Source organism: Tympanuchus pallidicinctus, unplaced genomic scaffold (genome assembly GCF_026119805.1).
Source record: "Tympanuchus pallidicinctus isolate F22 unplaced genomic scaffold, pur_lepc_1.0 scaffold11, whole genome shotgun sequence".
NCBI classification, from domain to species: Eukaryota; Metazoa; Chordata; class Aves; order Galliformes; family Phasianidae; genus Tympanuchus; species Tympanuchus pallidicinctus.
In genome coordinates, this window is record NW_026294627.1 from 8,074,678 (window position 1) to 8,100,082 (window position 25,405).

Genomic DNA, 25,405 nt, shown 5'->3' on the forward strand with positions numbered 1-25,405 from the left:
TATATAACCTGTGCTTGGCTGAAGAAATGAAAAGCTATGGGTATTCCTCCAGATGATGATGATGAATCTGAAAATACATGTTTTCTTTTGTGACTCCAAACATTTGTCGGATGTCATCTCTCCTTATAATCTTTCTTTTTTTTTTCCTCTTTCTTTGCACTCTGGTAACACACCATCTAAATTGTTTCGTAAGAGAGAAAAATAATGTTACCACTATCCCTACCAGTAAGTAACAACTATTCTTTACTGCTGAGAGAAAGTCAGACAAGATGAACCTGGGTTCATAAAACGTGCCATCAATGATGCAAAGTCAACTGTGAGAGCTTTCCCTCCCAAAGCTCTTCTAGTGGAGGGAGTCTTGTCTGTTACTTCTAAGAAAACTAAAACTAAAAATAAAAATAAAAAGCACATCAAGTATCTTCAGTAATTTTTTTTTAAACATATTCTTCAGCTACGTACATGTTCCTCATGTCTTAATCACAATCATAAAACAAGTGAAGAAAATCTCAAGACATTTATTTTGGAACAGTATCAGCATTTCAGATCTAACTGCCTTCATTCTGGTACATCAGGAAGCAAACATAAAACATTAGACAGCAATTGTAAGTGAACGGTAACAACATTATTCATTTGGGATCTAACATCCAAGTATGGAAAGATTCTCCCCAGATTCTCTATATCCTTACCTAACAAACTGTAAATGGCTTTTTTCTAGAGCGACTCATCTTGTAACAATGAAACATTCAAGTATAATGTAAGACAAAAAAAAGGAAATCCTTCCAAAAAGTTTTTTTTAACTGTCTATCGCACACAATTACATAAATTTATTTTTGTCATTCTCCAGTCCATTTTCTTAACAAAAACCTGGTTTGAATCACTAAACCAACAGCAGACTTCACCCCATGCAATCAAATTTCCAGAGTAAATTAACTCATACATATGAATGTCCTGAGATGCTCAGAAAAATCAGTAATAAAGTATTCTTGCTTTCTTTTGCTATCATGTACTTTGTTCATATTTAATCACAGCAATTATTTCTATTGTATCTAACCCTGTAATTTTATATTATATAGGATGACAGTTATTTGAGCTAAAACAATTGCTCACAATGATTTCTGCGTTTATTCTTATTGTGATTACTGTCATTTCAGCTCTCTCACTGCAAGATCAAAGCACTCAAAGTTACTCAGGCACAGACCATTTAATAGCTAAGCCATATTTTTCCTTGGGATTCAACCATCAAAAATGAAAATAATGTTATCTTATCCCTCTCATACTTGTCAATAAAAATTATAACAGAGCCATGAAAAAGCTACTATATTCCTTATATCTCTTTGAAGTATCAGAAAAATTTATTTATTGCCAAGGAATGGCTTTTAAAATTACCATTAATAAGAAACTTAATATCACAGAGCTCAAACTGGGCTGAAATCAGAGAACAGTTCCTCTTTATCTACTGCCCCTCACTCTATTACATCCTTCTCGAAAAAGATATATTTATGCTCTACGACTGAGTTAAAGATATCTACACTTAACACAGGATCTCTGTCCAAAAACATTAGGCTACATGTAATCCTAATAGGGCTAGAGAACTCTGATGTCAAAATTCCAGGAGCAATGAGCTGGGAAGAATGGCTGATGACGTATCAGAAGGCTGTGCAGCCATTCAGTGAGACTTGGACAGATTAGTGTGTTAGGTGGAGAGGAGCTTGATGAGCTTCAATAAGAGCAAGTGTAGAGTCCTGCACCTGCAGAGGAACAACTGTATGCATCAGTACTGGTTAGGGGCTGACTTGCTGGAAATGAGCTCATGAGAATGACCTCAGCAACAAGCATGTGTTATTGTACTCCTAGAGAGTCCAGCAGAGGGCCACAGAGGTGACTAGGGGCCTGGTGCACCTTGTGTACAAGAAAAGGAAAGGGTTGTGGAGTCTCCTTCTCTGGAGATATTTAAGACCCAGCTGGACGCTCTGCTGTGTGACCTGTCACAGGTAACACGCTCGAGCAGGGAGTTGGACTTCACAATCTCCAGAGGTCCCCTCCAACCCCAACAATTCTGTGATAATTCTGTGACTGCATGAGTATGGAGGTATCTGAGATAAATAGAGGTATGTATGTAGAGTTTGTACAGGCAACAGAAATAAAATGTTTATCCAAATCTGCTTATCAGAAAAACCATGGAACTCTGACACAGTGGCTTTTTATTAACTCATTTAATAGAAGCTAAGGGGAACAGCCATAGCTGTAAGGCATGCAAGCAAGCAATACATTATTTTATCCATACTCTAAGGCATGGATTATTAAATGAGTCATAAACAAAAGGAACAAAATAAAAAATATTTTTAAAACCCCATAGTTCTGGTCCTTCCTGATATCTCATACATTTGAGCTGTAAAGGCAGGCCTTAATGCAAGAATTTCGTTCTAAAATGTGTTAGCAGATACTGGGGAAGATATCTCTAATTTACAACATTTTCCTGGGGGCAGCATAAATGGAACATCTGACAGGAGAAAACAGACTTGACATGAATCTTGAACACAACAATACAGCAGAGACAATCAGACTAAATTAGAGTTATCATTAAGTCCAACTGATAGGACGAAATTCCTAGAAAACTGTAAAATGTCTGAACTAAGTAGTAAATTTTTTTGATCCTTTAAGTAACCATACCTGATACTGTTAAGTAAATTTCAACAACAGATGATCAGCAAGAATTATTTATGCCACTGATTAATTAAAAAAATTTGTAACTGGCATCAACCAATGTTTAAGGGAGATGTGTGAACTCAGTATTCCTGACACACATGCTGCTGTGAGTTAGCAATACAATCTCATTGCTGTGAGTTAGCAATACAATCTCATTGCTAGGCTTACTACTAATAAACTACCTAAGTGGGTCTGGAACCAATGATTAAGCTTTACTTTCCTGGGAGCCACGGCAGCTACTCAGATGAGCATGAGGCTACAACCTCATGCTCACAACATACTACAACCAAAAGTGGTAACGTGGTCATAAACACAAAAGAAAATGGGGATATTATTGCAGTGTATTGAAAATTGTTTCTGGTTTGCAGATGCAAAAGAGACCCAGTGTGAGTACTGGGAAAGATTCCCTTACAGTCTGCATAAAAAAAGATCCTCTTAAACAAGGATAGAATCACAGAATCACAGAATTGTAGGGGTTGGAAGGGACCTCCAGAGATCATCGAGTCCAACCCCCACCCGGAACACCCGGAAGCGGCGGCTGGGCAGGATGGACGATAGAAAATTGCCTTCTACACTCAGTCTGTTTACATTACCAAAGAGGAGGCCAACAACTAACTGAAAGAAGGTTGTGGCAAGGTGAGGGTCAGTCTCTTCTCCCAGGTAACAGCGATAGGATGAGAGAAAATGGCCTCAAGTTGTGCAAAGGGAGGTTCAGGTGCAGTATTAGAAATAATTTTTTTATCAGAAAGAGTGGTCATACCCTACAAGAGGCTGCCCTGTCACCACCCCAGGATGTGCCCCCAAGCCTAGCAGACAAAAGGTAAATAGGCACAGGAACTAAAAGTTGAAGCTAGAGGAGTGTAACACAAAAGCAAGTTTTTTTAAAAAAAATAGAACATTAATGATAAAATAAGGCACTAGAGTTATTTTGATGGAGGTTGATATGACCAACAATTCAATTCTTTTCCTAGCTTCAAAAGAGACACAACCAGTTGTAAAGGATGTTGGCTTCTTCTATCGATAATACCAAAAAGAGCTATAAAGATATAAAGCCTTTCCTGAAAGACTTACTGACTCACTGAAACATGCACAAGCCCCAGAACATAAAGGGCCACAGTCCCTTTTTCTCTACTGAGCAACTGCTAGCACTGCCAAACAATCCCCAGTTACTGATGCTACCACGTCAGGCTGCTCTGACCCAGGAGGCAGGCTGTTTATCAGTGCTCACAGTTAACTCAGCACAAAGCTGAGTACAAATTAGATCAAAGATATCCAGCTCAACAGAGCCACAAAATTGAATTATTTTCGTTTTCATTCCTGATACTTTAACCTCTCCTTAACTTCAGTTAACTCCACTGCAATTTCCATCTAGCCCAGCAAACATTATTTCAGATTTATTAAAAAAAAAACACCACACAGACAGCATTTTAAGCAATAATATCCAAAATGATCACACAGTTTTCCTAATAGTGACAAATTAGAATACACAGTCGTGCAATCAAAACTCATTCAGCTCTCTGAGCAGCACATCAAGTCTACCAGACATTTCTACACAATATCCAACTTCAAGGTGACAATTAAGAAGTAAGATCAAAATTTTAAAACAAATCCCAAATAGAGTTAGCATGTATCACTTTAGACTCAACTAAACAGTCCATTCTCCATGCCAGGCCTGTATTTCTAAGCACCAAATGTTAAAATTAAACTGTTACCATATTCTCAGTGGTGTATTTGCAGCATTTTGCCTCCATATTCTAATAAGAAATACGTTCTGTAACTATCAAATAGGGATAATTGAAGGAAACAAACCACATAATTGCAGCTCTCTTAGCCAAACCACTTAAGATTTCATATCTGTAATATATTCTGTCAAGTTGATTACATGACACATAATAATAATAATGGCTCATTCTGTGCTTTTAAGCTAATAATCCTCTAGCTCCTTGTCTGATACTACAGATGAATTATGACATACAATTAAAATACAGACAAGTGTGAGATACAGGCAAAGGCATATGAATGAAGATGAAGAAAAAAAAATCAACAAAACAGGGTTCCAGGCACTAGATGAAGAATGGATTAACACCAGAAGAGTGAAAAAAGCACTAGCTAATGGAAGATAGAAGTGAGCTACGCAGAACAACATAAATGAAGCATCTGGACTAAGTCCTGCAAAGATAAAAGGATCTAGAGGAGGCCATAAAGAAAGAAACATGACAAGAAGACATGATTTCTGCTAGCCTACAGCATGAGAAGCAGCACTGGGATCTAGGGATGAGAGAAGGAGAGCTGTCAGTGTGAGATTACAATACAAAAAAATGGATTTATTCCTACCAACAATCTGTTGGAACAATCAGGCATTTTGTGATACATCTATAACAAACAAGGGGCTGACAGTTTCCAATGGGAAGACAGGGCTTATATGGTTACTTATGGTACTGCAGCATGGCTTTCATTCCACATATGGTTATATTATGTATTTTAATATTTATACATGTATACATACAGTATTTTATGTGTGTATATATATATATACATATATATCCTAGGTTGTGGAAGTTAAAAAGCAACCAAAAAGCTAATGAATAGCTCTGTATATTTTGCCAATGTTCCTGACCTGTCACACTCAAAGAAGTTTTAAAATGGCAAAAAAGATGCATGGAGATCCTATTCCTTGGTGATGAACTGTCAGTCTAGTAAGTGACACAATATTTCTCTGACAATGCGGTACAAACTCTATCTCTAGAGATACCATGAATGAGAACACAGTATGATCAATTGGATAAATATAACTTATCCTACTCTCCTTCCCTCAGCAAGCACGAGCAACACTTTGAAGCAAAATTTGCCATGCTAAATTTATGGTGAAATACACCTGTTGAATGTTTGTTGTATGTATGTTAAACACATGCAGTTAGACTCTGAATCTATCACATGTAAGTAGATCCAACCAAATTTTTAGGATGTCACATAGTCTATAGAGCAAAGCGCACACTGCTCAAAAATCAGCGAATTATTTTCCATATTGTTCATTAACATTTTGAATTAAAATTCTGTATTGGAGTTGTTGAAGTAATCTAAAAAAACGTGTTATTTACTGAACATAAATCATTTCAGACATTGTTGAAGATATTACGGCCTAATGATAATAAATAAGTCACATCATAGAACTTTTTCCTGAGATGTTTCTGTTCAAAAATAAGTTTCTCATTGATTTACTTGATACTGGAATTTGTCTATTTTAGAGAAATACTTGCGTAGGAGAAATTGTTAGAAGTTTTGGTTGCTGGGAGTCTAATAATACGAATTAAAATGCTAACAGCATCTCTCAACATACTTCCAAAGAACAAAGCATTGTCATTCATAGAATCACAGAATATCCCAAGCTGGAAGAGACCCATTAGGGTCACTGAATCCAACTCCCGGCTCCACAGAGGACCATCCAAAACCCAAATCCAATGTGTTGGAAGAATTCCAGCAGCTCAGGGCTGTGCCCACTGCACTGGGAGCTTGTTTCACGCTTCGCTGTCCTCTGGTGAAGAACCTCCTGTATTTCTATCCTTTCCCTCCAAATTACCTTCCTAAATTTCTCTTCTTACTGCCCCTTCCAACAGCTATTATAGCAGTCCAGAGTAAAGCATTCAGGCTAAACAGTTAATGCTGAACAAAATGCACAATATCTTATCCCACTGTTTTTAATGCAGTGGAAACATCTGGCTCTTCAGTCTGCCCGTAAGAAACATTTTAAGAAAAAATTGTTATAATGCAATCATTATTCAAACCAGCCTTCTTTCAGAAGTGGCTGGCAAGTCTGAAGTTAGCCTAACTCTGAGCACAGCATTGGACTAGAGTGATTCTCAAGGGCTCCCTCCAACCTTAATTTCATCTGCTACTCTGTGATTTCAAAAGCAACTTATCAGGGGCGCACAATGAAGGAACAATTGTATGCACTTAATTCCTTGGGAAACCTGACTTCATACTAACTAGTCTTCAGCAGTGGAAATTTTGTTTCAACTAATCAGTCCATGTCTGCAGCTAAATCTTCTAAATTTGACACGTTTTCCTTGAAAACACCTAATTCTTTTTTATTGAATGGTTTTACTGAGTAAAGGCACAAGATAAAATAAAAATAGGTCATTAGAGGTGAGATAAGGGTTTCTGTAGGAAGTAAGAGTTTAGCAGTTTACCCGTCCCGGATTCTTCTTTGCAACACCAAACAAAAGTTAGATTTAGTGCACCCTTCTACTTCTCTCTCATTTTTAGAAGCTGCTAATACAGAGGAATATAGTATCTGATACTTTAAGTTGAATGCAACTGGCAGAAAGTCTTCTTAATCATTGCTGCAAACCATTCACATTCACAATGTTCAGAATTCAACAAAAAAAAAGGAAGATGCTAAATGGAAACAGCTGTTTTATGAAGATAATTTAAATATTGATTCTTACACTAAAAAGCTGGTTATCCTTTCAAAACATAAGCACAAGGATTTGCAGATCTATATATGCAGCTTTCTGTAATCTTTTACTTAGCACACGCCATGTTACTGTGACTGTCTTACCTGGTTGTCAAGTTCCACAAAATCATGAAATAAAAAAACAAAAAATCCACCAAGCATCCAACATTCTATTCAGGAGGGTCTCCTCTCCTATCCTTGGAAAAGTTGAATTTCCCTCTTTACAGCCTGTCAAACTGATACACAGGAAGTATATCACTTCTAGGAAGCCATTACCCAATGTGCAGAAGAAACTCAATGGCACAAACAAAACTCTCAGAACATGTTTTTAAATTAAATGTATCCCATTTTCTTTCTTAGTGGATGATATCAACTAATATTCCACATCATCATGGCAATCATAGTATAATTTCTCTTACGTTCAGAGCATAGCACTGTAATCAGAGATTTATCTTCTTTATCCAGAAAGAGCACAGCAGTTCATCTGTTAGCTGCACTTGCAGTGGTATAATGATGCACATGTGCACCATGCAGCTGAAAAAGACCATAAACCACTGAAATAATTCAAGAAAAATAACAGGTACAGCTGTTTAACCCAGCTCTCATTCTAAACAGCTACTGGATAACATGCAATAAATTATATTTATTTTATACATAATTTTCATTTATTCACTTGAAATGAATTGTTTTTCTTTAAAAGCATTATATATATACTGATTCAGAAGAGGTTCTTCAAAGTCAGGTTCTTCATATAAGTACGCTTTCCTTGTCCTTGAAAGCCTTTAATTTATGAATTACCTGCCTGGACAGAGTCTGCTGGATTTAGAACATACTGGCAGAACGCAAGAGTGCATAATAAATTTTTGTATTCCACTTAACTTTGCTCCGGCTAATTACATAATTGTTTCCATTAGTAATACACTTCAAATGAAATAAAAAATAAATAGAAAAATACCAACAAGCAATTAAACACCGAATTAATTAATTAATACTAATTACTACTGTGTAACACATATGGTGTTCCAGATAATGAGAGGCTCTACTTGACAATCTGGTAGTTGTGGTAGTCCTGGATAATTGATTGTGAATGTCAAGAGTCTCATAATGTCCAAGAACTATAACCAAAATGGCAATTTGTGCAATTTGTTTACTTGCTTCATATCACACATTTACAAAACATGCATTATAAGGTACTTGAGAGAAAACAAAGCAAAGAAAATCAATCTCTGTCCTGAAAGCTAACCAAGTTAATTTGATTCAAACTACACAAATGCCAGTTTGCCATCTTGCATTTCAGTCTTTGTGAGAAATGCTCTGTATAAAAAATTACACATCCACACTACTTGTCCTATATTAAGTAATTTTGTTTCTGTAACTTAAGATTCATTATATCTATCAAACTGGTGTACAGAAATTTGGTACATCATCACAATGAAAATAAGCGAATATTTGCTAAGAGAATTCTAAAATTCACTGACTCCAGAGAAACACAATGAAACCATACATACTGTCCTACTTTCCTATCACAAACTGCCTCTTCCCCTTCCCCTTCTTTCCATGAGACACAGTAAAACAACCCACTCCCTATGGTTAGTGATGCCATTTCCAATTAGTGAACATACAGATAGCAACTTCAGCAGGTCATACGGCTCATGTGATTCAGTTGGAGGACAAGATCACAAAAGCTAAAAAAAGAAAAAAACTAAAGATTATTGTTAGTCTTACTGTGAGTCCTCACTGCTGCCCTAATATGGAAAATTTCTCTACACCTGTCTTTAATATTAAACAGAGCTTTCCAGCACAAACATACTTCTGACATGCTTTTCATTCAAGTACTCTTCTGAAGTCCCTCTGAAACACTGCTCCAAAAACCTGCCAAGACGGTACGCAGCTTAAGGCATCTCAAACTGAATGCAGAATCAAAGCACTCAAACAGCAGCATTACCAAACAGCACAAAGGTCAGATAAGGCAAACTAATTAATACTAATTAACAGCTCCATTCCAAAATTTACAGAACATCGTTCAGCACCCTCTAGTGTTGCAGGCACCCCGTCAGCAGGTGGTCTATGCTCAGCCATTTTGTCAAAACTGCCCACTGATGCAGTGGTATCAGTACATACATTCAGCTGAAGCACTGTGGAATGCATAAAACTTCAAAAGTAGCCTGTTGCAATTTTCAAATGGATAATTAAGAAGGGATGGCCTGATACTGTAGGGTTATTTGGTTAAGTACACTTTGTTCTGCCAGACAAACACACTGCTAACGAGCTACCAGTTTGCAGGGCAGCAATGTGATTCTGTGTAATTTTTACTGAAGACTTACAGCCTTGATAATCTTACCAGAAAAGCCCATGAGAAATGAAAAAGTGATTTAATTCCAAAGAAAAATAATTTAATAATAAGGGAGACCTCATTGTGGCCTTCCAGTACTTGAAGGGAGTGTATGAACAGGCTGGTTATGAGGGTGGATAATGATAGGACAAGGGGAAATGGTCTTAAGTTGAGGTTTAGGTTAGATATTAGGAGGAAGTTTTGCACACAGAGGGTGGTGACACACTGGAACAGGCTACCCAAGGAGGCTGTGGATGCCCCATGCCTGGAGGCATTCAAGGCCACGCTGGATGTGGCTCTGGGCAGCCTGGTCTGCTGGTTGGCGACCCTGCACATAGCAGGGGGTTGAAACTAGGTGATCATTGTGGTCCTTTTCAACTCAGGCCATTCTAGGATCCTATGATAATTTATATTTTGCAGTGTTGCAGAACAGCGCCAGTCAGTAATTACTGCAAATCAAAACACAATACACCCCAACATCTGCTGAGTCAAACAATATGCAACATACTTAAATACAGCGTGGGGTCTTGTGCTGATCAATGACTCCAACCTGCTCTTTTCTGAAGAAATGCTAGAGCCAGAATGAGGAAGAGATGGAACTGCATGCCAGATTTGGATGGAGAGAAAAGTATGATATTTATGTTTCTAAGTAGCAAGTTGGTAAATTGAATCATGTATGATAAAACTACACTCCAAAGATAATCCTGTTCTTCCCCCTCTGTCTCCTGAACTGCAGAATACAGTTCATATGGCTCTATAAAGGTATAAAGGTCTGGGGGCCACAGTGCACATCAGGTTTAAGTACATTTCAGGTGGAGTGGAGAGGAGACGAGTGGAGACAAGAGGAGACAAGAGGGAAAATACAGAAGAAAGAAAAAACACTGAGGATCTGCTTTCAGGCCAGATCAGTTCACTGAGACATTATGCAGTCCGATCCCATGGGCAGTTGTGCCAGCATGGCAGCAGCACTGCAGATGGATATAGTGATAGGTATTAGCAGGGAGAAATCCACACACTGCACTTGCAGTTAAGGGAATTACTTGTCAATCAGCAGTCTTGTATATTGTCCTATCAATTTAGAAGTTCACCTCTGTGTCCACAGCCCTACAAATTTGCAGTGCACCATTTACATACTGCTTTAAAGCCAATAAGTGATTTAAAAAAATTAATGCTAAAGCACTGATTCAAAAGTATTTGTTACTACTGCTCCATGTTCAAGTGTCTCCCAAAGTCTGCTGCTTAATACTCCAACATCAGGGATTGTTCAGATTTTTCTCTTGCACACTAAGAGAAAAGGACAGCAGGCAGACAAATCCTTCATCATTACATAGAAAACAGAAGGATTAAAAAGTGAATGTGATATCACTTGGTAAGTATTACTTGCTATAATACCTCAGTCAGATCAGCAGATTAAGCATAACATGGCATCCTTACTACTTTTGCTATTGAATATTTGCTATACAGTTAACACATCTTTACAACTCTGTGCTGTTACACATCAGAAATGAAAGCTTTTATGAAAACAGTGGGGAGATTTTAATGCTATCAACTTCCTCTGAATTGGGTGCCTGGAAAGAAGAGTGCTTTCCAGCTTGTCTTCTTTGACTCCATCCCAAGGAATTTTTGGATCTTAAGTAAATCGAACTGCAGGATGTAAAATGCACAGGGCGCACGTGTAGAGTTGCCGCTCCACTCAGTGAGCATGTCAGATCATCACTGGCTCGTGTAAGACATTGAAGAATGCACTCCATAAATTAAATTCCCTTATGAGTCATACCATGCATAAATATAATGGGTCAAAATAATGGAGAGATAAGAAGTAATGAATTTATTGCACTTTGGATCAGCAGTTCCTGATAAAGAACTAAAGCAAATACATATTGTTTATTGGGATAAAGATATTTCATGTTACTGCTTCATAATAATTATAAACATTCAAATGAAAAATACAAAATGCAATAAAAAATGAAAGTAGGCATGATTACTTTTAAAATTATTGCTAGGTATGGAAGACAGAATTGAGATGCCTACAACTGAGCTTAATAGTCAGCTTTGTTTCTCTGTCTTCCCAAGAAAAATTCACCATAACAAATGTTGACACATTTCTCACCCACATTCCTTCTACAGATCAAAGAAAGAAAGAAGCATTTCTTTGGCCCAATCCAGGAGTGAGTACGTAAAGTAGATTAACTGTGCCCTCCCTTGCTTATAAGGAGTCTTGCTAGGATGGCTATTCCAGGTGCAAACGCTCCGCGAACACAGAAGTTGGCACAGGCTGCCCATAGAAGCTATGGTCCCTTCCATCCCTGGAGGTGCCCAAGGCCAGGTTGGATGGGGCCCTTGGCAGCCTGGTCTGGTGGGGTAAACCAGCTCACAGCAGGGGGTTGGAACTGAACAGTCTTTGACATCCCTGCCAGCCTAAACCACCCTATTATTCTGTGTTAAAACAGATCTATTTGCATCTCAGCCATTAGTCACCTAAAACTTTCAGAGCACAGACTGCCACTTAGTTTTACCTTGCAAACAGGATTATGGATCTTCAACCTGTCCTTAACACTGCTTCTGTAGCACAGGTAACTAAAAATGTTTGAACTTATTAAGCATATAGAGATCTTAAATCTCTCCATTTTACCTATGGTGCACCTACTCTAAGTATTTTTTTGGCACAATGTGTTAAACAGTGTAACAGATCTAATAAATACCATGTTCTCCTCTGTCTAATTGTTCAGCAGCAAGTAGAGTTAAAATCGGGAAATATTTAGACAAGCACAACTGATAAACTGAACTGAATAATGAATTTATTCTCTCGGTAAAATTACACAGCAAGCTCAGGCTAATTTTTTTTTTTAATGGAAAGCAGCTCACTAATAGCTCAGTTCATGCTCAGCTGGATCAGCCATTCAAATTTGTTTCTTTTCAATCCAGCAATCAAAACAGCTGATGATTCTACTAATAACTCAACATCCATATTCAAATGTGTTATTTCTTCATTTTAACGGGAGCACCATGGCTTAGAGAATACAGCCCTGAAAAATATGTCTTTATTTCTTGTGCAGATGACAGATACTATTACTTCTCAGCTCCAGGTTTCTCCATGCTTCAGCAGCTCTTCAGCAGCTCTTCTCAATTCACAAAACAATTATTCATTACTATCTTTAAGTAATAAATCAAAAGTAACTTAGTCTTTAAAAGCTAAGTACTGCTTAGATTGTTCTTCTCTATTTTATTCCTTTCTCAATAATTCATTTCTTTGTAATTCTTCCAACACCTCCAGCAAGCAGTTTCATCTTTAGTACCCTTCTGGCAAGAAACAAAAGATTAAGATTTGGCTAGACAGTAGGTAATAAATTTACATTCATTAAAAATCTCACATTCTTGCTCTATCCTAAAGTTTATTTATCACAATTTCCACTGAGACACATCAACAGAAGCGAGTATGCTTGTTGTTATTTAGCACCAATATTGAGTCATGCTGGCAGTCGAAGCAGATGATCTCTAGATCTTCTCTCAATCACAGAGTGCTCAGCATATTCTGAAGTTACTCACAGAAGGAAAACACAGAAGGCTCAACAAAACCTCTTTCCCCTTACAGAGTTACTATGATCTTACTGTCAGGTAAGCAAGAAGAGCGAAATACTTTCATGACATAACTGCATTTCATTTCAAGCTATTCACTAAACAGGATTCATTTGGGTTGAACATTTTTGTCCTGTTCTCTCCGTCAAAAGGTTACAACTTCTTCAGTTCTGAAGACATTAACAGAATTACAGAGTATTAAAAATTCAGCCAGGATACTCCAGATTCTTCAGAAATAAACTAGAAGGCTTCACACTCATACGGTCAGTCACAGTGTGCAGTAACAGCAGCCCTATCACATAAGAAACTCAGCTGAACCACAGCAAGGTTTGCCCATGAAGCCCCATTATAATCCAAGCAGATACAGCACGCACAGATCCAAACTATTTCTGTGACGCATTTGAAGAGGTGAAATCACCAAGAGAACTTTCGTATTATAAAAATTCCACCCCAACAAATATTTCAAAGTGCTGAAGAGATAACTTCAAATACCAGGAGCACAAACTAAAATCTGTGAGAAAAATAAATGAAAAGCATTTACACTTCAAATAAAATTACAAATGCAGCAGCAACAGCATCTACTGAAACTACAAGGATGTAGTTACATAACCTGACTATGATCAGCCAGATTTCTTGTCTTTCTTATGTCATACAAGAGGTCTTTCTGAACCATCCAGGATGAGCTGAGCTGACTCACCAAAGGACAGCAGCTGGCAAAGCTCCACTCAGGGCTGCAGTGCAGGCAGCTGCTGGAGATCACCAGGCACTGCTCGGAGGTTTCCTGTACTCATAACCTTCCAGCCACAGCCTGAGGGCAATCCACACATCACCGTGCCTCCATACATCTCTGTGCTTTCCAGATCCTGAGCTGGCTCTCATCCCATTACCTCTTTTTGTATTTGTTCACAGTTTCTTACTTCACCCCACCACAGTGATGTTCAGCCCAGCTTTCATTTTGTACTTCTGCCTTCCTATCCACAGCACCAAATCCCACCTGCCTCCAGCAGCTAATACCAAAGACCAAACTAAGTTTGCAGCTCTGCTCTGGACTTTGACCTGAAGTCTACTTCATCCCTCCAGTCCCAGCCAGTGCACAAGTACTCATCCAAGTTTGTAAAACAAGGGCTTAGCATTACAGCAAGACTCTTCAACTTGCAACAATTTTCACGGTGCAGGAAGAGATGCACGTTTCTTGCAAATGAAATTGAGAGAAGCATTCAATGTCAAATGAAGTGGAAATCTACCTCTCCTCTCATTTTTCTTTTATCTCAAAAGTATATAACTTGCATTTCTACCCAAACAATTATTTGCACGGTTTTCTCATTCAAAAAACACAAATAAGGGATTATAACTAAAGGAAAATCATGTTCTTGGCAGCCCAGCACTCTCCCAGCAAAAATACCCCTTAGTTTTTTCTCTTACCTTGAATGATACTGTCAAAGTATTGAAAACACTGCTAGGAACAGATCTGATATTTCAGAGAGCTACAGCAATCACTTCTATTACTTTATTATCACTTTATTAAATCTATATATATGTTTATAAATCTATTTGTAACTTACTTCCCTTCTAATATGGTAAAAATTACAACCTTTTAAACAGCTTTAAAAGGTTTTTTTTTAGGTTGACCTACAGTCAACCTGCAGTCAGATGCATTCCTCTCCTTGAGCCAGGCTCAAAGGTTTGGCTCAGATGAGTGACATTAAGAATGAAGAGTATTTTCCATAGCATGCTTTGGATAAGGTGTCTTTTGTGAAACACTAGCAGAGGAAGCAGAACATACAATTTTGAAATACAAAGCAAATTTGTGACCGTCTTCCCGTAGTACAAGGTGTCAAAAAGCAAACAACGAAACAATGAAAAACAATAGCCAGGGTGCATGGCTTTTCACATTCACATTGCTCCTCCAGTCAATTGTTGTCCTTCCTTCTAACAAACCTTTCCAAACCAAAGAGAACAAGTCCAGAGTATGCATTTTCCCAGCAAATTTTATGATATACTGCAGTAATAAAACCATGACCTCATAGATTTTTGAGAAATGAAAAAAAAAAATCAGGAATAATGAAAGTGATTTTTCAAATAACCTGTTAACGTGCTATTAGCAACATGGCTAATATCTTTCTAAATAGAAAACTTCTTTGAGCAGGCAGAGTCCTTTTCATCAGCGTGCGACCTCTGAACGGTCCAGACATTACAACATATTTTGTCACTGATAAAAAAATATTTCTCTTTTAAAACTCAATTTTGAAGTTTTGAGACTTTTTGTTTTTAATACAGAAGCACTTTCTGATCCATTTTAGAAACCATGTTAGTGATTTGTAGCACTGTTTAAGTCAGCTCTGGCTTATAACCAAAATTCAATGAAAATGCAATTCAGTGAACAATGGAAAACACAGATGAGTGTAAAAATGGGAGATTACACACAATATTATTGGTGGAAGAAGTATTACAGGTACCAGCCTGCACAGAATCTGTATAAACCACTTGGCCAAAAATGAAATGACAATTAGGATAAACACAACTGACCATACAATAGCTTTGCAAAAATTAAACATTTAAGATGTTTCTGTGCCTTGCAGCAAATGATTTAATACCTGTTTGCAGCAGGTCCACTTACAGACTGGCATCACAGATAAGCTGCACTGACACAAATTAGGTCAAATTTTGCATAATTTAAAAAAAAAATAGAGATGTAGCACTCACTTTGTATTAAATCATTTTAAATATCTATTATGTCTATTTAAAAAAAAGCCACAATTACATGTCTTGTAATGAAACAAATATCTGAAAAAACACAATGGACAATTGTCTGAAAATAAAAAGAAGAAGGATAGATACCAACATACTTCTAGGAGAAAGGGACACACTATAGCCCATGTTCTATTTTTTCTGTCCCAATTCACCCACTTGTAGTTAATTATACCTAATAGGCAACTGGTCCGTTTTCAAAACAAGCACAAACTACCCATCCCACTCTGATTTGCTTCCATTTCTTTTCACCTTTCACAGATTCCTCTTCCAGCATTTCAAGCTATTTTATTTCCTTTTCCACTTCAGTTCCTTGGAGATTACATAGGCTACACTGTGCCTCAGGAAGATCTGCACTCCCTTACGCAAGAAATCATTTCACGTCTTTTTTCTTTTAATTTTTTTTTTTAATATAGTAGATATGTTTTCAGAGCAGCACGTTATGAGATCAATGGTATTTCCCTCTGCTTACTTCAGTAATTAAATTGCACCAACATCACACAGTTCCTTTAACAGGCCTGTTTCTAAGACAATCTCACTGCATGTTCAAGCTCCTTAACAGGTAATTATTTGCTGCAGCCCAGCCCATTAACCACTGCTTAGCATTCACCACAGAATCAAAGACTAAATTGGTCTTTTCCATCAATACTTTCCTCCACTAATAAGCAGTGTTTAGCATGTTTTGCTTAACTGGAGCTTTTCATTCTTTTTAAACAGCTGTTTTTAGTAAAAAGACAAGAATTTTCACTGGAAACCACTTCTGATAGTGCTTCTGGGAAAAGGTGTGAATGTTACCAAGCATTTTTGATGAGAGCTGTAAAGAAAGACCTCACTTCCTCCTCAGTTTATCTCCTTCAGGAATACGACACGGCTGAGACCATGCTCACCTCTCAGTGAGCATTACTGACTGCTACTGCTGTCCCCAGCACTCCATCTAGCTGTGAGAAACACAGAGAGGCCACAGGAGGGATTGAAAGAGTAGGGGGTGCAAATAACAGTCCACAGAAGAGCGAGTAACAGTGAGAGCAGAGATGGCAGGGCTCTGAAGTAGTTTTGCATCTCAAATAATTGTCCCTCCCTCTGTGTAAACAATCTGAGCAGACATCTATAATCTAGGGAAGTCATCCTGCCCCTATACTCAGCATTGGCGAGGCCTCACCTGTGTTTAGTTTTATTACTGTGTTCAGTTTTGGGCACCTCAGTACAGAACGGACATTGAGGTGCTGGAGCAGGTCCAAAGAAGGGCAAGAAGGCTGGTGAAGGGCTTGGAGAATATGAGAGTGGCTGGAGAGAGTGAAGGAACTGGGGCTGTTCAGTCTGGGGAAGGGGAGACTCAGAGGAGACCTTATTGCTCTCTTCCAATACCTGAAAGGTGCTTACAGTGAGAGCAGGGCTGGTCTCTTCTCACTGGTGACAGGTGACAGGATGAGGAGAAATGGAATCAAATTGCACCAGGGTAAGTTTAGGTTGGATCTCAGGAAAAACTTCTTTACAAAAAGGGTTGTTAAGCACTGGAATAGGCTCCCCAGGGAGGTGGTTGAGTCACCATCCCTGGATGTGTTTAAGAACCATTTGGATGTGGTGCTCAGGGACATGACTTAGCGGAGGGTTGTTAGTCAGGGTAGTATGGTTGGGTTGTGGTTGGACTCGATCTTTACGGTCTTTTCCAACCTGAGAGATTCTATGATTCTGTGATCTATGCCTGCCTTAAATTTTCAGGCCAACAAAACAAAGAGAAGGATTTGTCTGTCAGCAGCATACACTGAGATAGCATAGAGGAACACTGACATGAAATGGAAATACGTATTTATTTCTTAATAAAGAAATTTTAAGAAAATTATTTTCATATTACCTGCTTTAGACTATTACAGACCAAAGATACTTGGCTGTCAAACTGTCTACAAAGAAAAGCATGCTTAAAATATAAATGCAACATTAGATTCACATGTTCATGAAAATCAAAACATTGAATCACTGAAACTCATTCAGATTTGCTGTACTTCAGAAAAATACGCAACACAACATACACATATAAGCAGGCCTCAGCAACATGCAATAGCAAACTTGTTTTGGATGTTCTGTGCATACTTACAGGTTGAGCAGACCAGCAGTGCTCTCACCACGAGCTCACAGGGTAACTTCCACTTCTGCTCCACTTTGGAGGTGGCAGCTGGAATGAGGATCTCCGCAGGGACGTAGAACTGGATCGAATAGGTCACAAAAATCCCAAAGGAGTACAGAATTTTTACTGACTGATACAACCTGTTCAAAACATTTACATACATTCATGTAAGCTACAAATTCTTCATAAAAAATTAGCTTTCCTTTTTTTTCCTCTCAAAGTATTTTCTAATCATTTGACATTTGAGAACTAATTAATAGCTAAGCAGGTAGACTCCTCATATTTTTAATTAGATCCAGATTCTTTATCTCACATGTATTTTATCCATGAACATTCCACATATTAACAAGCTGTCAGCTCTACCAAAATATAAGCTGGGTAGTACAATATTTTTCTTTCTTTGTAAACTTCATCAAAAATCCCCATAGTCATTAACTAAAAACACAGGTAAAGTGACCAGCATTGTCATCCCTAAGAGTAACGTTGATTAATGATTGTGGCTTTTTCTAAAATGGTATGTGAAAAAAAAATACATAACTACAACAATCTTTTCCAAACAGAAGGAAGATGTAGGCAGTGTGTTCCTTAAAAATCTTTTCATGCTGGGCAGAGGGCATCCCATGAAATTTTACTTAGCAAAATTGGAAGGAGTGCTTTCTTAGGCTGGAAAATATTCATAAAGACAATCTGCTTGCAGTCTATAACCTCCTCTTGGAACACAAAGAATACAGAACACCATTAAATTACAATGCCACATCAGGAAAGAGAAAAATTCTAAGGAATTTTGTTGTACGGTTGGGTCAGATATTTTGAGGCTGTCAACCTGTAAGTAGTGGCCACAATACTGAAAGTCAGTAATATAGCAAAAAACATTGTTTTGTGCCAAAATATCATCTGAATAGGACTTCAAAGATTTTATAACAAAAAAAAAAAAAAACAAGTGTCAACTTCTACAACTCCAAATTGTCCAATCTTATGCCAGTAATGGACTGCCAGAATATGTTACAATATGTTACTATGAAAATTATTCTAATAAAAGAAAATGTTTTGTTTCTTTCTCTCCAAATCAAAATCTCCAGAAATACCTCAAAATATAAGCTTGTATTCAATCCTGTCTGTAAACCTAACAACTAGTCACGAACCTTATATGCTTTTTTGTTTTATTCTAATAAAACAACCATGACATGGACTGGCAAACAGTCACAGAGGTAGCGAGGTAACTGCATTTCCCTAAGATGCTCTAAACTCCAGTACAGGGTTCAGTTTCAGAAGAAGAAAACTGCAATGTGATTCCACCCAAATCTGTACTGGAGTTGCTCCTTTTTTAAAGAACCTCATGGTAAAGAATACATATAATCCATCTGTGGATATTATCAAACACAGCACTCATGCAAGCATGAGTGAAGCCAAGCTTCCAATTCAGAGTAACTTTCAAAAATTGGAGAAAGTGTTGAAAAAAAATATAAGATGTTATACATAAACTGAAATAAAACCTTCAGAAAAGGTGGACAGACAACAAAAACACTGCTGTGATATCTACCTTTTTCATAAAATTACAGAATGGCCAGGGTTGATCCTCAAGGATCATGAATTTCCAACCCCCCTGCCACATGCAGGGCCACCAACCTCCCCATGGAATACCAGACCAGGCTTATAATATCCTATAATACTTGTAAGGAACTATACTCAAAACATACATCAAATGTTCAGCACTAGGAAAGCACTGATTTGATAAAACCACACTTAAAAAATATATAGCTAATTGAGATAAAACTATAATGAGACAAAGTAGAAGTTTAGAAAGCACAACCTATTGGGAAAGCTTGTAGATGAGGACTGTTTAATCCTGAATAAGTACCACTGAGGGAAGGCAGAACAAACTCCTTAGATAGCTGAGACTGCTGTAGAGGCTGAAACACTTTGCCATGTTCAAACAAAAGTGATAATACCAGTAGGCTTAAATGGCAGCAAGTGAGTTTTATTTCAATGTTAGGAAAGGCCTTCAAACAGAAGATAAAATGAAATGCTGCCCCAGATAACTGCCTGGGGGATTACAGACTCCATCATTCAGCATTTTGAAGGATGTGCTATACACAAGTCATGGTTTTGTTACGCTGAAGTGATTCTGAGCAGAGGAATGAGCTTTAATAGCCCTATCAATCCAGCCTGCAATGCTTCTCCTCTCACATCTACAAGACAGTTCATCAAGTTTTCTTTCGAGTTTTGATGATAACAAAGGAATACTAGAAAAAAACAATAAGAAGTCAGTAATTTTTATTATCTGAACAAATTTACAGAAGTAATTACAAGTGTCTATCAGTGGAAAGAAGAAAAATTCACTTCCTCGTGGCTAACAGGAACTAAATTATTGGTATCAAATATTTGACCATCATCACACACAGCTACACCAAGTCTCAAAGGCATATTTTAAAGGGATAGAAAAACTATTACAACCATTCAACCCCATGTAATTTAGAAGCCACTGCTTTGGTAATACCCTTTTTTGGTTGCTCAGAAGCTTTAAGAAATTCAGACAAAAGAGATGGGCACATTTCTGTCAGCTGCACCACTGCTCACATTCCATACACTGGGATAGGGTAGCTAAAAAAAAAAGCGAAAAACTTTCCAGCTATCCTCAGTTAACCTTTAATCCTCAGTCTTCAGGTCACCCCAAAACTTTACAAAAAATAATATAATAAAAATAAATTTTAAAAAATAACAAAGCTTCAAGAAGAGGATTCAAAGCTTTAAATACACAGTAGTTCCAAGAATGTGCCTCCACCACACTCATTTTCTCGCTCTTCATATTGTTCAATTTAGGAAATAATTTTTTGCATTACTAAATTGAATTCACTGGCAATTTGCTACTACAGTACAACCAGATAAAGATGGTCCATAGGTTACCTTTTAAAAAAATTCTACAACATTGATAGATTCTGGAAGAAGTTAAGAGAAGCGCACCTCTCATCAAGCTGCATTTTGGATTTTGTTGCACTTTTTACTGGAAAAAAAAATGGGAACCAGTTCCTCTACATAATTCCAAGGACACGAAAATTTATTATTCCAAACCAAATAAATACCAGTATGTAAATGAAGAAAAAAAATGTGATGTACTAAAATAGAATGCTTTGAATTCATAAAGAAGTGGATGTTAAAGATGACAAAAAAAAAAAAAAAAAAATTAAAACCTCCATATTTTACTTAGTATGCTGAGCAACAGTTTGCCTTCCAAAACACATTCTAAATTGGAAGTGTAAAAAGTCTCTTATCTCGAGGCTCTGACCTGGCCAGGGTAGAAGCAGTCCTTTATTTAAACTGAGCTCAAGGACTTCACTGATCTAGGGCCCATATGTACCTTCTGGACAGCTTTTTTGCACACACATCAAATGAAACTCAGAAAGCAGCAGAATGTCAGTTATTGTTGTCAGTAAAGACAGGGATTGCCCAGCTGAAATTAAATACATTAACCAAATCTCATTGCTCAGCTCATTTGCACAACCACCTTCTTATAAAAACTTCTCTGCTTCTTGCATTCAACCCACCCACTTATTGGCTTTTATGCGAGGACCAAATAACAAAATACCAACATATGGCTCAGTGGAAATTTGTTTTGATAGCACAATTAATTGCACACATTTGCTCAGCAATAACATTCAAGTAGACCCCAAGCACTGCAAAGCTATAGATAACATCTCGCATCGTAACCCATGGGTGTACCCTGAGCTGCTTCTAGTTCTGCCTGCTGCTGGGATACCATCCAGGGTAAGAGGAAAACAGACTATTTGTTATCTCTACATCTGAGCCCTGAGCAGCCGCTCTGAGGCTATTAGCTTATAATGTCAATTCCCCACCTTATAGAGCACCAGTTTCCATCTCTTTTATTATCTCTTTCTTTGCATTAGGTCTGTAAAGGCATGAGGATAAATATCATCACATCTGCACTGTAGCCAAGAGCTATTTGAAAATTCGTATTTGAATAGCCCTGTTAGGCAGCAGCTAATAAAGTTGATCCTGTTTGCTTGAGTTTCAGAAAAAGCAACAGAAAAAGCAAGCAACTTTGCCTTATTCTGCATCCCTCTTCCTCCTTTTAACAGAACTCATCTTAGAGAACAAATGAAATTCAACTTCAACAAAGGACCTCAGAGCTACCATTTAAAATAAACGTTTCACTAATCTTATCAATGATTAATACCATGTGCTATTGCAAGCAGAAGTAATTTCCCCCTCAGATGCATCATATAGACACAAGGGATACTTTGATTATTAATGTATGCAAATTCCTAACAAAAGGCCACAATGAAATATTTATTATGAGCAATATGCCTCAAGAAACAGAACCCTGTCAAACAAAGTTTATGCAGTAACACCACACAAACAAAGCAAAAACAACAGATAAATGAGAATTCTAGCAACCCCTTCATCCTTCATGACACATTTTATTATGCCTCCATGTCTTTATCATTGGAATCAGGCAATTAAGCAGAACTTCAGGCACTGGAATGGACTGCCCAGGGAGGTGGTGGAGTCACCGAGCCTGGGGGTGTTCAAGGAAAGGCTGGATGTTGTGTTGAGGGACATGGTTTAGTGGGAGCTATTGGGAATAGGTGAACGGTTGGACTGGGTGATCTTTTAGGTCTTTTCCAACCTTGGTGATTCTAGGATTCTATGATTCTATGAACTTCTGGAAAACATTCAAACTGCACAATGACTTTAATTATCACACAGTCATAGGTGGGTACAGAACTATGAATTCTAAGCGTGTGAAAGTCTTTAGCACTCCTTCAGCACGGGACGTGGAGGGAAGGGCTTTGAGGTCACATTCACACTTACCATTGGTCCTGTGGTAGGTTCAACGTTATGCTGCCTTTGATTTCATCCCCAAAGCGCAGATACCCAAGAGTGGCTAATGAGATGTACAAGGTCATAACGATGCCCATGCCAATGTTCAGTGCCAGTGGGAAGCGTGTGGTGTCCTTCATTCTGTTTTCCAATGGGAGTACCTAGAAACACAGGGAGAAAATTCACATTTTATATCCTCACAATAAAACTGCTTTCTCCCTCCTTTCAAAGTTGATTTATGAATTTAAAGAGCTGTTATTAATAAACAAGATTGCTCTACAATAACGTTTTATAGTCTTGAAGCTTTATTGTATACACAGTGGAAATATTCAGTCGATTACTGAAGAGCACCAATCTTGGCTGGAAAACTGCATAATTTTGAATATATAAAACAGTATTTATAGGTTAGTAAAAATGACAAGAGAAACTGATGATACCCAGATGAAAATGTGTATACAGTACAAGTACCATGATTTTTATATATATTTTTAACAGATTATGCTCAGAATCCAAGAGTTATCTTCCTTTTCCCATTATGATTGCACTGAATGTCTCCATCACAGACAAACCAATCATGCAAGTGATTTACACACAAGCTGATGTTCAGCAGTCAGCCCTGGCTCTCCCTTGAATCCACGAACATGGGTTGATGCTATTTCTCATTTTGCTAACATTGATATAGCCAGGCATATTGAAAGCTGCTTTTCCTAAATGTAGCATAGGTGCTCTGAGTCTGAACTGTAGCCAAATAAGCTTGCTAAGCTTGTCAGTTCAAAGCTAAGAAACAGGTACTGCAAACATTACTGCATCCCTTTTACATGTATTATGTGGGATACAGAAAAACGTATGCAGTAATTTTTCAGCCACCAACACAGAATTTCAAAGCAGGGCTCAGGAAATCCAAATAACACACATGCTGTAAGTGCCAAATAGTTCTGCTGCTCTCACCTTGAGTTTCATCAGTGTAACAGAGCCTTGGTTGCTATAATGAAGATGCAAACTGAAGGTATGCAGACATTCCTACACAAGCATGCTTTTCTCATATCTTTCTCAAGTCTATACTCATCTCAGGCCACTAATATGAGATATGGTTCAACATTAAGACAGCTGATTTGCTGTGTCTACATGAGTAAAATGTCTAAGCTTCTGTAATAAAGACAGGTAATGAAATCAGAACAGTCAGTGGAATTAAAAACGCAGCTCAGCTTATCTTCAAGAAGGCAGGTAGCTTACATTCTGCAAAAGGTAGGACACTGAATTAAACTAGCTTTACACTTCTGGTTCCCACTAATATGAGATTTAATACAAGCATCCAGTGCAACAGGGCCACCCTATTAGAGCTACTCTCCTAAGAGCTACTCTCCTTTTCATAATTTTAAATGCATGAAAATTTACTTTTCAATTTAACAAATACACATTATGAAAAAAACAGGTTTCCTCCAATAAGTAAACAGAAATTATATATGAATTGCTGCCATATTATTTTCTCCACAGCAATTATTCCTTGTGTTCACCCACTGATACCCACTTCCTGACCTACCACTGAATATCACAACCATTTACTCATCCCATGTTGTATTTCCTCACACAATGGAAATCCTGATGAGATCATTTTAGTTGGGAATGATCTTTAGTTGGGAACAGATCTCTAAAAAGATGCAAACTTGGAGGCAAATTTTTCCAAACTTTCTGTGCATCCCCAATTAATTAAACGCATTAACTGAGCATCTTCATACATCTCAGAGCTTCCACTGCTAAATTTTTCCCCCACTAAGCACTATGAGCTTGCACTGTAACTGAATCTTGTTGAGGAGATGGCAGAATTTAAACCAAGAAGTACTTTAAAACTTAATTATTAAATGACAGTGGTGTGCAGCAGAAAAAAAAACAAAAGGAGACATGAAGCCACAAATATTAAATTTACTGTCACAGAGGCAAAGACATTCATTCCTCTAAAAGGATTAAGCTTCTGGGACAGCGCAGTGCCCATCAAGTTGTATTTTTGTATTTCACGTGAAGAACTGCCAGGTAGGACAGAAAACACTTCAGATTTTTTTGTCCTGAGTTGGGATTGGATTGTTTTACCCTAACTGCTTATTAAGAACTTTGAAGAATGCGAGTAATTACAGGTTATTTTTCCTGTCCCCTGAGTTTTCGCATTCTTTATTCCTACAAAATATTCTGATACAAAGAATCAACAGGTAGCATTTGAGCCTGCTGATTCCTTGCCTACCTGTTCATTCTCTGGTAGTTACAAATGCAACACGTTTTCTGCCCACGTTCTAAGATGTTCTACAGCTTCCAGGAGTCCTAGTAAGATTAATAGTTGCATTAAGTTCTTACTTCAACCTATATTAACCCTACAGAACTGCATAGCAATGCTTGCCCAGATTACAGATACAAGGAGTCTTCCAATAAGTTCTCAGGCTGAGAGATTTGATTCCCAGAGTCTTCAACATTCATTTCCCACATTCCTGGCAGAATGACGGCAGTGAACACAGACACACAGGCTGGGCATGAAAAATCCAGTGGCTTTCCACTAGGGCTCCTCGCAGGAAAGAGATCCTGGATATTGTTTGTCCCACCAAAGGGCAGCAAAAGCCATCTGTAGACTATTAATGGGAAAAAA

General features: G+C 37.8%; 1 protein-coding gene across 4 annotated transcripts in view; it reads right to left on the minus strand.

Moving 5' to 3' along the window:
• SLC36A4 (solute carrier family 36 member 4) overlaps window positions 1-25,405 on the minus strand; it is a 98,619-nt gene that overhangs the window by 37,206 nt on the left and 36,008 nt on the right. For 3 of the 4 annotated variants that reach the window (XM_052669996.1, XM_052670000.1, XM_052670011.1), the window contains 2 exons: window positions 22,768-22,937; window positions 17,908-18,077 (listed from right to left, as the gene is read on the minus strand). In XM_052669996.1, the coding sequence (XP_052525956.1) occupies window positions 17,908-18,077; window positions 22,768-22,937 (340 nt within the window). Of the gene's footprint in view, window positions 1-7,161; window positions 8,845-17,907; window positions 18,078-22,767; window positions 22,938-25,405 lie in introns of those variants that run through there. The other variant, XM_052670003.1, reaches the window with a different exon arrangement.